At 52.7% G+C, this 13624-nt stretch overlaps 1 protein-coding gene across 1 annotated transcript in view; it reads left to right on the top strand.

Annotated features, from left to right (window-relative positions):
- Positions 1-12848, top strand: part of TM9SF4 (transmembrane 9 superfamily member 4) — a 56598-nt gene extending 43750 nt beyond the window's left edge. Inside the window, exons 11-18 of the mRNA XM_060031070.1 lie at positions 283-364; positions 461-536; positions 3363-3446; positions 4990-5165; positions 5661-5724; positions 6898-7017; positions 7829-7918; positions 10920-12848. Of these exons, the coding sequence (XP_059887053.1) occupies positions 283-364; positions 461-536; positions 3363-3446; positions 4990-5165; positions 5661-5724; positions 6898-7017; positions 7829-7918; positions 10920-11069 (842 nt within the window). The 3' untranslated portion in view covers positions 11070-12848. The remainder of the gene's footprint in view (positions 1-282; positions 365-460; positions 537-3362; positions 3447-4989; positions 5166-5660; positions 5725-6897; positions 7018-7828; positions 7919-10919) is intronic.
- The last annotated feature ends 776 nt before the right edge of the window (positions 12849-13624 follow it).

The following is a 13624-nucleotide window of genomic DNA, read 5'->3' as shown; positions in this document are numbered from 1 at the left end:
CAACTAGAGAAAGCCCGCGCGCAGCAACAAAGACCCAACACAGCCAAAAATAAATTAAAATCAAATAAATTTTTTAAAAAAGAAAAAGACGCAGCCAGCCATGGCCCAGCAACTGCTGCACCCCTCTGAACCCCAACTAAGACCCAGTCTTCTCCAGTAAAGTAGGGAGAGGGAGTAGGGAGCCTCATCTAGCCTCACCTGCCCTGGGGCCCTGTGAGCCAGCCGACTGGGCCTTGGGGCCTAGAGACCCTGACTTTCCCTCTCTTGCCCCTCCCTCCTCAGTTGTGGCCATGCTTGGGATGCTGTCACCCTCCAGCCGGGGAGCTCTCATGACCACGGCCTGCTTCCTCTTCATGTTCATGGGGTACGTGTGCATGAGTGGGGTCCCAGGGCTGGCGCCGGCTGCCTGCACTGCAGCTAACAGGTCCCCTTGGTGTGGATCCCTTCCATCTCCCCACAGGGTGTTTGGTGGATTTTCCGCCGGCCGTCTGTACCGCACTCTAAAAGGCCATCGGTGGAAGAAAGGAGCCTTCTGTGTAAGTGTCCCAACCCTCCTCCCCGTGTTCTTGCGAGGCCAAGAAGCTTCCTCCTGGGCTCCTCGAGAGCAGCATAAGCAGGCTCTGGTGGGGGTTTAGGGCCAGGTGCTGGGCAGCAGCCTGATGGGTGGGAGGAGCACACCCAAGGGCCAGGAGAGCTGGGCTCACCCCTGGGTGCTTACCTCTGAGGCCTTAGTAGCCGCATCCATGAAAAGAGGGAATTGAACTTAGATGATTTTTAGCCTACATTGTCCCATGGCTCAAGCACAAGAAGAAATAGGGGATTCAGAATAACAGGATTTAGACACCATCCCAGGTGTCAAAGTTTAAGGTCAAAACCTGATCAGCAGGGCAGCTGTGAGAACACCCTACCCAGCAGAGTAAGGAGAGAATTACCTGCCAGGGGCGGGAGAAGCCAGGCCCCACGTCACCGTCAGCCTGTTTTCCAGACTTTGGGGCCTCTGTGCCTCTTCAATAAGGTCAGCTTCTGGTGTTCACTGTCCTCCTGGTGGTGAGGAGAGTTCTTGGCAGCAGAAAAGACCACAGAAACCAGAGGATGCCTGGGAGTGGACCCTGCCTCCCAGGGAGCCCTGAGCCCCTTCTCCCAGAGCAAGTGAGCCCTTAGAGAACCAGGGAAACCCCTGGTGCCAAATTCAGAGAAGCCTCTAGACCCAGGCCTTCTGAAACCATTCTCACAGCTATCAAAAGAGCAGGGGAACTCAGGCTATCCCAGCTCTGGCAAATACCCCTGGCAGTTAATAAGCCCTCAGTATAGAAGAGCTGTGACAGTGGTTGTTCTAGAAAGATCAAAAAGAGTTTCCTAAATTCTTGACACATCAGGTGTTTTTCTCAGGCTACTGTGTGCTAAGACCCAGGGATCTTCAGAGCTGTAAAACCCAGCCCTCTCCTCACCTGGTGAGACTTCCCTGATGAAGTCTCCCACCAGATACCCTCCAAGTCTCCCTGTACTGGTGCCACGGCAAACCCTGTCTCTCTGCCCCAAACCTGCTCCCTGCATCCAGTGGCACCATCATCCACCCGGGCCCCCAAGGCAGTCACCTGGGTGGCTCCCCTTCTTCCTCCTACTCACTAGCGCCCCCGCCTCCTCTCATACATCAAGTGTGGATGGTTCTCCTGCCAGATAGTCCACGAATTCCTTCCCATCTCCATCCCCAGGACTCCTGCCCAGGTTCAGGCATCTTTCCCTCTTGCCTGGGCCCTTGGCCGTCCTAGGCCTCCTCAGTTTCCCTGCAAGATTCTGACCCTTCCCTGGTGTGGAGCTCTGCATCGCTCCACAGGCGGGCCTCTGCTGCAGCCGCAGCCGTGCAGGTGTACAACTGCTCTTCTCTCCTCCAGCCTCTGCGTGGGCAGCTAAGTCTTAGGTCCGGGGTCACTCTTCCTCCCCCACCGATTCTAACTTCAGGGTCCCCCTTGGCACCCCAGGGGGGCCTGGGCAGAGCCTTGTGCCTATGAGTGCCACTTATGTTGTTCTCCATTTATGGGTCTGAACATTTTTCCTGTTCTTCCTGGTATCTAGCACAGTGCTCAGTCCATACATTTCAGCCAGGAGGACAGACGAGGAGTTCTCTGCTACACAGCAGAGTAAAGTAGGAACACACAGGAAGGGGGGAAATGACATTTGAGCTGGGCCTCGGAGAGGAGGGTTTCAACTGGATGGAAGCAGCCAGCAAGGAGGCCTCAGGTTCTGGAATCTCCGGGATCCCAGTCCTGGCTCCGTTATTTCCTTGGTTGGTAACCTTGACCAGCCCTCTGAGCCTCGGTTTCCCCATCTCTCCAGTGGGGACTGGTTGCACCTAAGTCTCAGGTCGTTGTGTGGTTGGAAGGAGACTGTATACAGAAGGCCACTGGTTCAGCACTGGCACTCAGACGGCAGATCCCTGAGATGCTGATGACTCTACCTCATGAAGGCCCGGGGTCAGGGACGTGGAGAGCAGTGGCCAGTTAGTGGGTGTGGGAGGCTACAGGCTAAAGGTAAATAAAACTGGCCGTGAAGCTGAGCACCAGATTGCAGGGAGCCTCAGGCCTCACGGGCAGACCCTCTTGGGTGCTCCGGCAGCCGCAGTAGTAAAGGAGGCTTCACTGTAGGTCTAGGGCTTTGGTTCCCAGTGCCTGAGCCCCAGCCCCAGAAGTCTTGACTGGATAGAATACACCGCAGGGCGTCAGGAGCAGGGCCTCTGGAGTCAGACTGCCTGGGTTTGAATCTCTGCTCCACCCTTAACTGACTGTGTGAAGTTGGGGTGTGGGGTATTTAACGTTACTGGGCCTCTGTCCTCTTCTTGAAAAGGGGTAGTGACAGTGCTTCCCATCTAGGCCTGTAGTGAGGATTGGGTGAGATGATGGATTCATGTGGAGGCGAGCACCCACCGCCCCTAAGACTCAGTTAAAGCTTACCCACCACTCTGGACAGTTTGGGTTGAGGCCCAGACCTACGTGTTTAGTAAAACTTTTATTTGATCATTCCTATTCAACAAATGCTTATTGAACACTACTGTGCTCTGAGTGCTGGGAACACATCAGTGAGCAGGACCTGATCCTCCCAAGAGCTTATGTCTGTGGGGGTAACAACAGCACATGATTACGAACACGGATGAGGGCGAGGACGGTGCGGTTCAGGGATCCAAAAGGACAGAGAGCAGGAGGCTTGCCTAGTCTGGGGGTCAGGGAATGCTTTCTGGAAGGGTTTATCCTTGAGCTGAGTCCTACAGGACAGGGAGGGCTTGAGAACCTCTAGTCGGGGAGCCCTGATGGGGCAGGTGGGAGCTCTCCCTAGATACAGCTCCCCAGCCTGGTCTCTCTTGCTTCCAGACGGCGACATTGTACCCTGGCGTGGTTTTTGGCATCTGCTTCGTATTGAATTGCTTCATCTGGGGAAAGCACTCATCAGGGGCGGTAAGTGCCCTCCCCAGCAAGGGAGGGCCAGCTGTGCTCAGGCCCATTCCTGCAGGTCACTTCCTGCTGCTTCCTTCCCTTTTCTAAAGCCCCAGAGGGCTGGCCACGTTTTCTCCATCCCTATGCGTCCATCTGTCTTGCCCTTCCTGTGGGCTCTTTCACACAGTTGACCAAAGCTCACTTCTCTAAAGGGAGATTTCCACAGTCCAGGGGCCAACTGGGGAATTTCCCTCGTCTCAACCAAGGGAAAGCTGCTTGGTATGACTTGATGAGGTCAGTCTCCCAAAACAACGCTCTCCTCCTAGTGTCCCTGCCCCGAGCTCAGCACCAGCCCCCCGTGAGGATTGTGGACTCAGCTGGGGGTGGGGAGATGGTCTTGATGGGTTAGCTGCGGGAGAGGTGGGGCAGGTGTTTGCCATCCCGGCCTCAGCGGAGAGAACGGCCTCCCCTCCACTGGCAGGTGCCCACAGAAGGTGCTTGGGTGAGACTTGCAGTCCGGGCTGCCGGAGCACTGGGTCCTCCCCAGCGGTCCAGGGAGCTGCCCTCAGGAAAGACAGGGTCATGCTCTTCCTCTCACTTCCTCTTTTTTATACCTGTCTCCCTTCTCTCTCTCAACATTTTTCTCCCAGTTACCAGCTGCTCACTATAAACACTCATTGCAGAAATTTTAGAAAGGAAACGTGCCCCCTGCAATGGAAGCGCAGAGTCCTAACCACTGGACTGCCAGGGAATTCCCTGTTTTTGCAGTCTTTTAACCTCTTTTTAGATATATTTAAAATGGAATAATGTAATCGTAAAATTATAAACTAATAGCAAACATTTTTATAGTGCTTACTTTGGAATAAGTATTGTTCTGAACACTTTACAAAGATTAATTCATTTCTTCCATTTTGTGTGAGTTGTAAAAACCTCAGACTGTGCAGAGGGGAATTTAAAAAAAAATGAAAAATCAATTCCAAAGCCCCATACTCCATCTGAGGAAATGCTGTTAACTTTTTGGTGTAGGCCTCTCCAGGCATGTATGCATATAAGTATTGGGGTGTTTTTATTAAAATGGAGTTCTCTACATACAGTTTTATATCCTGCTTTTTTCACTTCGTGGTATATTGTGGTGTTTTCATTGAGCGAAATTGGGAACGCACTATTTGTGCACTTCTGTATTTTCCCCTTCGTTTTCACTTAACAGACCACACGTAATTTCTCTTCATTCCGGCCCTTCCTCTCCCCTTCATGCTCTCAGCCCCTCCTTCCTTGTTCTTTCCCCACGTCCTCCCTGGTGACAAGCTCCTGTAGGATGCCGTGGTTCCTTCACTTCATGGCTCAACTGGCCCTCCATCTGCCCTCTGCTTTTCCCGGGGCTGGGGTCAGCCCCAGGACAGTCTGGCCAGGAGCCCTGTGGGGGGGGCGTGTCTGCAGGAGCTTCCCCACCATGGTGGTCCTGCTGTGCCCTTCCTGCCCTGGGACCCAGAAGGTCCCCCCTCCCCCTGCACGACCCCAGCCTGGGCTTCAGGGCTTGTGGAGCCTCACGGTGCTGTGCCCACAGGTGCCCTTCCCCACCATGGTGGCCCTGCTATGCATGTGGTTCGGAATCTCCCTGCCCCTTGTCTACCTGGGTTACTACTTCGGCTTCCGCAAGCAGCCATATGACAACCCTGTGCGCACCAACCAGATTCCCCGGCAGATCCCTGAGCAGCGGTGGTACATGAACCGATTCGTGGGGTGAGTCTCCGGCAAGGGCCGGGCGGGGGCTTCTGGAGTAGGCAAGGCCAACGTTCCCCTGAGCCATCTCCTTGGAAAGACATGGACAGGGGTACCCTCCCCCTGTGGGGGCTATGACAGGTGCTCCTGCAGCCCCGGCTGGCTCTAGTAGACTTCCTGAAAGCTTAGCTTCACTCCAAGATAGAGAGGACCAAGTTGTAGCCAGACTCGGTGTTGGCCAGGGAAGGGGTGGAGTGGAAAGGTGCAGGGTGACAGGTAAAGACTACCTTGGACCTTGGGCAAGTCGCGCCACCTCTCTGTACTTCAGTTTTCCCATCTATAAAATAGGGAGAATGATGCCCACCTCTTGAGAGGCTATAATGGTACAAAAGCATGCCGAAAGATTTAGACCCACCAGACAGTGGAAGCATTCTCAGTCTTGCTGGCTCAGGAGGGAGCCCGAAGCTTCCAGCGGCCCAGGCCTCCCAGCATTGTTAACCCTCCCGTTCTCTGCAGCATTCTCATGGCTGGGATCCTGCCCTTTGGCGCCATGTTCATCGAGCTTTTCTTCATCTTCAGTGTGAGTACTGCTACTTGCTCCCCACCCCTCACCTTCACCCGCACTAGCCTAGTCCCTACCCCTCCACTTAGGTGCTCTGCCTCTTACCGCCTGTGACATTTCAGACAGACCTTTTAGCCTCTCAGAGCCCCCATTCTTTGCCCTAAAATAGGGTAACAGTCCTGCCTCTCGGGACAGCTTGGAAGGGTACGTGAGATGTGCCACATGTACGGGGTCTGGTGTGGGAAGGGCTCAGTAAACAGAAGCTGCTTTGGCTGCTTTAGCAGTATTGCAGTCAGTCACCACCATTATTAATATCATTGTTGCGTCTGCTTTGACTTCTGGGTCCCTACGTGTCTTTACCTAAGTTACTCAAAACTCCTAGGAAAGTGGGGGGATGATGCCTAATTCCCAGGATCATCATGAGGCTGGAACGTGATAACGTCTATAAAAGGCACAGCGCCTGGCATTCAGGAAATGCTTGTTAACTTGTAGCTGCTGTTGTAATGATGATTACTCCTCTCCCAGGCATGCCAAGATGAAAGTTGGCAGAACAGTTCTTCAGAGCCATCTAAGTCCAGCTGACCCAGCTCAGCGCCTAGCATGGAGGGAGGGTCTTGCAATAAGTCAGTGCTGGACAAGCATCCACTCCTCTGGAGTGGCCCAGCCTGTCCCTACTGAGACCCCCTCGCCCACCCAGCCCTGCCTAGGACGGGTTGGCTGCCTGGGCAGGGAGTCTACATCTGTTCTGTTTGTGTGACACTGGGCCAATCACCAGCCTCTCTGAACCGTGACGTCTTTCACTGTAAAATGCCATGCTTGCATAGGCTGACACGTGGTGGTGTACGTAAAGCACGTAACACTATGCCTGGCACGTGGTGAGCTGCCCCAGGTCGTGGCGGCTGCCGTGTAATTTTGATTGGGGTGGGATTCATTATTTTCCGCAAGCTGCTGAGTTCAGGCGGGGGCCACCCATCTCAGGATCAGCCATGCCCCAGCCCCTCCCTAGGAACCTTTTGCTCCAGGGAGGAGAGACCAGTCAGCCACGAGCCAGGCTCGCAGGCCCCAGTGGTGTCATGATGGTGTCTCCAATCCTGCCAGTCCTGACTAAGGGATGGAGTTCCCGAGCACAAGCAGGGAATGCCAGGGGAGTGGGGGCAGGCTACCTGAAGGCCGGCTGCGGTATATCCACAGGCAATCTGGGAGAATCAGTTCTATTACCTTTTCGGCTTCCTGTTCCTCGTCTTCATCATCCTGGTGGTGTCCTGTTCGCAAATCAGCATCGTCATGGTATACTTCCAGCTGTGTGCAGAGGTGAGGGGAATTGGGCCGGCAGTTTGGGGTGGGGGCAGCTGGGTCCAGTATTGAATTGGATCAGTGAGGCTGTCTGGGTTTCTCCTGTGGTCCTGCCTCTTCTGGCCATGAGGTCTTGGGCATGTACATCACTTCCCCTTGCAGAGCCTCCATTTGTTCAGCTGTAGACTAGAGTTAATGATCCCTACCTCACTGCATAGTCTTGCAGGGAAGTCACCACGACCTAACGACAGTAGACTCGTCAGTACTGAGTCCACTCCAGTAGTGGTTTCTTCAACAGCTGATGCAGTTTGGGTGACCTGCCCTCCATGTGGGGACTAGCTCTTGATGGGCAAAACAAGGGCTCTGGGACAGACAGCCTGAGCTGAAACGCTGGCTCCTCTGTTAGTAGCTCTGGATCTCGGGCCGTCGTTTAACCTCCGTGTGCCTTCCGGGCCTAGCTCACAGGGCTGCTGCGAAGATTCAATGAGCTGATTCACATAGAGCACTTAGAACAATATGTGGCACGTGGTGAGCGTTTGCTCAAGAAATGCTAATGTTGTTAATAATGTTCTTTTGTTGTTGCTGATTTTTTTAAATTGAGATATAATTTATAAACAGTAAAGTTCACCCTTTTTAATCTACAGTTCTGTAAGTTTTTAGAGATGCCTACAGTTGTGTAACCACCATCACAGTCACGGTATAAAAAGCTTCGCATCACCCCAAATATTACAGTTCTTACCCAGGGTCTTTAGTTCCTCAGGCAGCTCTGAAACTTGGGGAAGAGGTTCTGCCTGGAGACAGCTATGACCCTTCTCTGTTTCCTCCTCAGGATTACCGCTGGTGGTGGAGGAATTTCCTAGTCTCCGGGGGATCTGCATTCTATGTCCTGGTCTATGCCATCTTTTATTTTGTTAACAAGGTACCACCCTGCATGAGGGAGCCCCCTAGCCCTTTCAGGGCAGGATTGTGGCGGGGAGGGTGCTGGGGAAAAACCCTAAGTGTCTAAGTCTTACTTTTCTGCCAAGAATGAGGAGGACCAAAGTCATCCTAGAACTGTTACTGCTCTTAGAACATAATCTTTTTAGGAAAGAGAGTATGTTTGGGTGACAAAAGCCTTCAGGATAAATGACAATGAGAATGTTGTATGCAAAACCTGTGAGATACAATCAAAGCAGAACTTAAAGGGAGTATATCACCTTACAGTGCTTTTAAGAGGAAATAAGAGAGACTAATACAGTGTTCACCTCAAGATGACAGAAAAAAAAAAAAAAGAACAGTAACTTGAAAGAATGAAAGTAAATGAGAAGAGTTAATAAAGGTAAAAGCAGAAACTGCTGAAGTAGGCTTTAGCGCCCAGATTTAGGAACTCGGCTATACTCACAGAGCTCACCATCCCCAAAGAGTGACGTAAGAGTAAGAATACAAACAGATCCCCACAGCAGGCTTATTAGATTTGTGTGTAACACAAACCAGATGGGCCATTGAGAGGAGTCTGGGGTCACTCTGGCGGACCCCATGTTACCTCTGGAGCTTACGCTGAAGACAGTTTTACCCGCTGTACTTTGGGTATCCAGGACCCCAAACCGAGAAGTCCTCTGCTTATGACCAGGGTGTATTCCCACACTAGAGGCATAGGTCAGCTGGGTGAAGCTTGGAATTCCCTTTCCCAAAAACGTCAGGTTGGAAAGGACTGTCCAGATATTTGAGTGCGGTGCCGCACCCCCGCTTCCAGTTTGAGGACTGCCCTCTTCTCCAGCGATCCCAGCAAGTGATCATCTAGCTCAGGGGCCAGCAGGCCTGCTTCTGTAAACAAAGCTTTATTGGCACACAGCCACGCTTGTTCATTTACATATGGTCAAGGCCGTTTTTACACTACAATGGCAGAGTGGAGTAGTTTTGACAGAGGCCACGTGGCCTAAACTATTTATAATCTGGTCCTTTAAGAAAAAGCTCGCTGACCTCTGCCCTGGCACATCCAGCAACAGAAGACACTCCCTCCTGATGCTCCCATTCCCTTTGGATAGCTCCTGTCCTTATCAAGGCCTTCCTTAAGTCACACTGAAATCTGCCTCCCTGTAAATTCCATCTTCAGACCACAGTCTTGTTCCTGGAATCCTGCAGAACAAATCTAATTTCCCTTCTCTACAGCCCTTATTAATCAGAACTATTTTGAATGGAAAGTGACCAAAACCAGTCCCAACTGGCTTAAGCAAAAAAGAGAGTGTTTTGGCTGATGTAAGTTTAATAAGAAGTTGGAGTTCTAGCTTCAGGCTTGGTTAGATCCAGCAGCTCAGATGGTATCAGGGCTCTGTGTTTATTCCTCAGCTCTGTGTGTGTTTTCTTGGCTTCAATCTGTAGGCAGGATCTTTCCACAAATAGAAGGATGACCAATAGCAGCCCTAGAGTCTCCTTTTCTCAGCTTTGCAGCTCTAGAACTAAAAGAACGTCTTTCTTCTATCATTATGTTATAAACCCCAGGGAAGACACTCATTGGCCCAGGCTACATGCCATCCCTCACTGTTCTTCATGTCCAGTAGGATGGCATACGCTGATTGACTAGCTTAGGTTTTGTATTAGGACCGACAGCCCCAATAGGACCACAAAGTAGGGAGTGGGTACCCGAGACACCAGGAAGAAGGAAGACAGGAGCCAGTGTTGGGCAAGCAAAACCTGCTACCATAGCCGCCTACACAAGGGTCACATTTCAGCCTCCTGCCCTTCCTGCCTGTGGCCCAGCCTTTCTTCTCTGCTCTAAAAACCTCCTCCAGCCCCAGAGCCCTGTCTGTAAAATGGTGGCCTTGGCCTGTCTGAACTCTAAGGAACTTTCCAGCGCTGCCTTTTTGCCTCATCCCTTTCCTGGTTTTACCACTGGATTTACCACTGCCCTGTTTCCCCCCTCACCTTCACCCCATCTTCAGCCGTAAGAAAGCTCATAAAAGGAGACATAGGCAGTTGAGCTGGAAAACATGGCCTTCACCCCTAGTTTGAGGACATTTGACTTCAGGGAGACGGTCTCAAACAGTGACCCTTATTGTTTTCTTCTGGGCTCCTGGCATTTTGTGGCCATTTGTCTTCCCATGAGCCCTAGAACAGGCCCCACTCAGGCCCTGGTGGGCTGGGCAGGTCTTGATACCAAGGTCCTAGATTAGTTCCACTTGGCCCAGCAAACCCCACCACACCCCAGATTCCCTAGCATCCCTGCCCAGGCCTCAGAACTCTGCAAAGGAGTTCAAATGCTGCAAGATAAAAATCCCCATGAGAGAGTAACGAAAGTGACAGAGCGCACTCAGATGGACAGGACTGTAGGCTGAGACAGGCTCATGGTGGCTCTCTGTTCCTAAAGCCAGGAGCCCTGGACGCCTCTCCCCTGCCCCCACTTCCTGTGCTCCAGCATCCAGGAGTCTCACTGTACTGTTCTGGGGACTGTGGCGAGTGAGGAAGTGACAGCTATGGCCATTGCTGCCTTTGTCATTCTGGCACTGGCCCCTGAGGTCAGCCCCATCTCCCAGCGAGCTCCCAGGCCCTTCCCCAGGAAGACTCCCACTCCCTCCTACCCCCGCAGGAAATGTCCTGAGTCAATGGATTTGGGCCTTGGGCTCTTAGCCCTCTAGCCCCAGGTTCAAATCCCAGCTCCTTCTGTTTCCCGGCTGTGTAACTGTGCCCCATCTGTAAAGTGGGTTAATAACCTACCATGGTGGTGGTGAGCATCCAAGGCAGTGCACGGGCCCTGGTACTGCTGAAGGTCCACCGTGACTGTGAGACCCACCTGCCCCTCGCTGCCCACCTGGGGCAGGCCCCTTCCCCTTGCCAGTCTTCAGCTTCACCACGAGATCAGTGAGAAGGTAGGGGGACACCCAGTTGGCCACGGCAGGCTGGCACTAAGCGTGTCCCCTCTCTTCTCTCCCCTGCTCATGCCCCAGCTGGACATCGTCGAGTTCATTCCCTCGCTCCTCTACTTTGGCTACACGGCCCTCATGGTCCTGTCCTTCTGGCTTCTCACGGGCACCATCGGCTTCTATGCAGCCTACATGTTTGTCCGCAAGATCTACGCTGCTGTGAAGATAGACTGATGGGGGTGGACCGTGGCCTGGCCCACTCCATCCACGGACAGGAAGCCACCCCGCGTGGGGAACTGCAGGCACGTAAAATAAAATAACTCCTGCTCGTTTGGAATGTAACTCCTGGCACAGTGTTCCTGGATCCTGGGGCTGCATAGGGGGCGGGAGGGCCTATAGATAAATCTTGCATTTTTCTTCATCATCTTATTCCAGTTCTGTTGGGGATGAGTTTTTTGTGGGTTGTTTTTCTTCAGTGCTAAGATCCCTCCAGCAGGAACTCTCAGACCTGTTTATTCAGGTTTATTTTTGGTTTGGAGTTTTTTTAACAAATGGATCCAGGATGGATAAACCCATCAAGACACTGGGTTCTGGTCACTGTCTCCACCTCAGTTCCTCAGGGCTGTTGGCCACCCCACGACTAACTGGAAGAGGAAACGCCGGGCCTGCCAGGCTCCAGCGAGATTTCGGAGCCTCTTGCTGCCCGTCCTCGCCATTGATGCCGCGACAAAGCACAGCTCAGCCCGGACACGCATCCTCAGTGCCAACCAGCCTCTTCCAGCCCCTTTTCCTCCCTCTTCTCTCCTCCCCAGCCTCCTCCCAGGGCTGCTCGAGGTGGGGCTTCCTGCCAGGCCTCCGGTCATCTTGTCACTGGGAGCCCAGGTCTTGGTTGCTACAAGGAAATCCCCTGGAAGTACTGGGCACCAAATGCCCCAGGACAGCAGGAGTTGCCCCTGCTCAGAGCAGTGAGAGTTTTCTGGACCGGAGGAGAGACTTGCAATGAACTGTCTTCGTGCCAAGAAACCCTGGATCCAGGGCCAAGTGTTTCCAGAGCCAAACCAAGCATCCATGTGTGTGTGTCTGGGCTGAGGGTCCTCACCCCACAGGAGGCTCCTCAGCCCCTCCCTTGTGGGGGTCGCTGCTCTTTGCAGAGTGTGCTAGGGTGGGCCCTCTCCTCCATTTCCAGGGCGGGACAAGGCCTGGAGACCGCAGATCCCCTCCTTTAGGTGGCTGGGAAGAGGCACTCTCCCTGACATCCCCCAGCCTTAGTGCCCATACACAGCTCTTTTAGCCAGACCCCTCCCCTCCACCTCCTGTCTGAGTTCTTGTCTCCTTTGAGGAACACCCAGAACACTGGTTGCGAGAAGGAAGATGGGAAGTAAGTTCTGTCATTCCTTCCCCGAGTCCCAGGAATAGGCAAGGAGCCTAAGAAAGAGGAGCTGACGTGCAGGCCTGGCTCCCCTGTCAGCGCCCACTTCTCCTAACCCACCCCCCGCCCCCGTGCGTGTCACAAGACGTCTGCTCTTAAGCTGCAAGAGACCAAACCCACCCTGGGGTTAGGGTTCAAGTAGCAGCCACTCACCCTGGCTGCAGCCCCTTGAGGAAGACAAAGCTCAGGATGCTGGCTGAGCTAGGAACACACCACCCTCCCCGCCGCCCTCCCCCCACACTCTCCCAGCAGCCCTCACCAGCTCCACCAGTCAAACCGGTGATCTTCTCAACCTTGCCTCACAGCGACTCCGCAGTGCCAAGCGGCGTCCACCAAGAATCAGGTTGGAGGAAAGGGAACCCAAGCAGTAGAGTATGATAATGGAGTCTTCTTCATTCGAATTTTGGATTTTTTCCCTAAGAGATTCTCTTTTTGGGGGGAGTGGGGAAACGGACTCCTCATAAAGGGTTCAAACAGCATCGATTTTTCTGACTTTTTAAATCATCATCATCATTATTTTTAATTAAAAGACGCCTGTATGCCTTTTTTTGGTCCAATTGTAAATAAATATGTCATTGTCCTGTTGTCATGTCTCTTGAACCTCTTTAAGGGTCTGAGGTGAGACAAATTCCCCAAATGTGCTGAGCTGAGTGGTTTCCCTCAAAGCTCGGTCTCGTGTCAAGGCTCTCTAGGGCCCAGGCCACTGCTCTTCCCCTGCCTGGTGCTTGTTCATAGCCTCTGCCATCTGCTTAGCCCCTTGATACTGAATCACTAAGCATGCCCCTCTGGTCCCACAAGTAGGAGGTGGTAATCATGTGTGAGCTTTGGTAGCAGTGAGACCTGGCTTTTAAACGATTTCCAGCTCCAGTATTTTGCTGCTAACTCACTTCACCTCTCTGTCATGTAAGACACCTTCAGCTGCAGGCAGTGGAAATGGGTCACACAGCCTAAAGCCCCAAGGAGGATTGACTAGCTCATAAGTCAGCAAGGAAAGGAGTGGTTTGGCTTCAGGTCTGGGTAGATCCAGGGGCACAAAGGATAGCCTTAAGATTCTCCCTGTCTCCACTGTGCTTTTCTCTGTATCGTTTGTCCCATTGTCAACAGTCTTCTTTCCTGTGGGGGAGGCAGGGAGAGCATGGCACAGATCACTCTAGGCTTACATTAGCCAGTTTAGAAAGCCCAGAAGAAAAAGAAAGACATCTTATGTCAGTACACTCAATATTGATAAATCCCAGGAAAGGTCTCTGATGGGCCCGGCTTGGGTTACTGTTCATAACATCTTGGACCAATCACTACATCCTGGGTGATGGAGTCCTATTACAGGGTGCATACCCCAAGTGTACTGGATACTGTGAATTTC

This window comes from Delphinus delphis, chromosome 15, assembly GCF_949987515.2.
Source record: "Delphinus delphis chromosome 15, mDelDel1.2, whole genome shotgun sequence".
Classification (NCBI taxonomy): domain Eukaryota; kingdom Metazoa; phylum Chordata; class Mammalia; order Artiodactyla; family Delphinidae; genus Delphinus; species Delphinus delphis.
The sequence above is the reverse complement of the archived record's forward strand: the minus strand, read 5'-3'. Positions and strand labels throughout refer to the sequence as shown.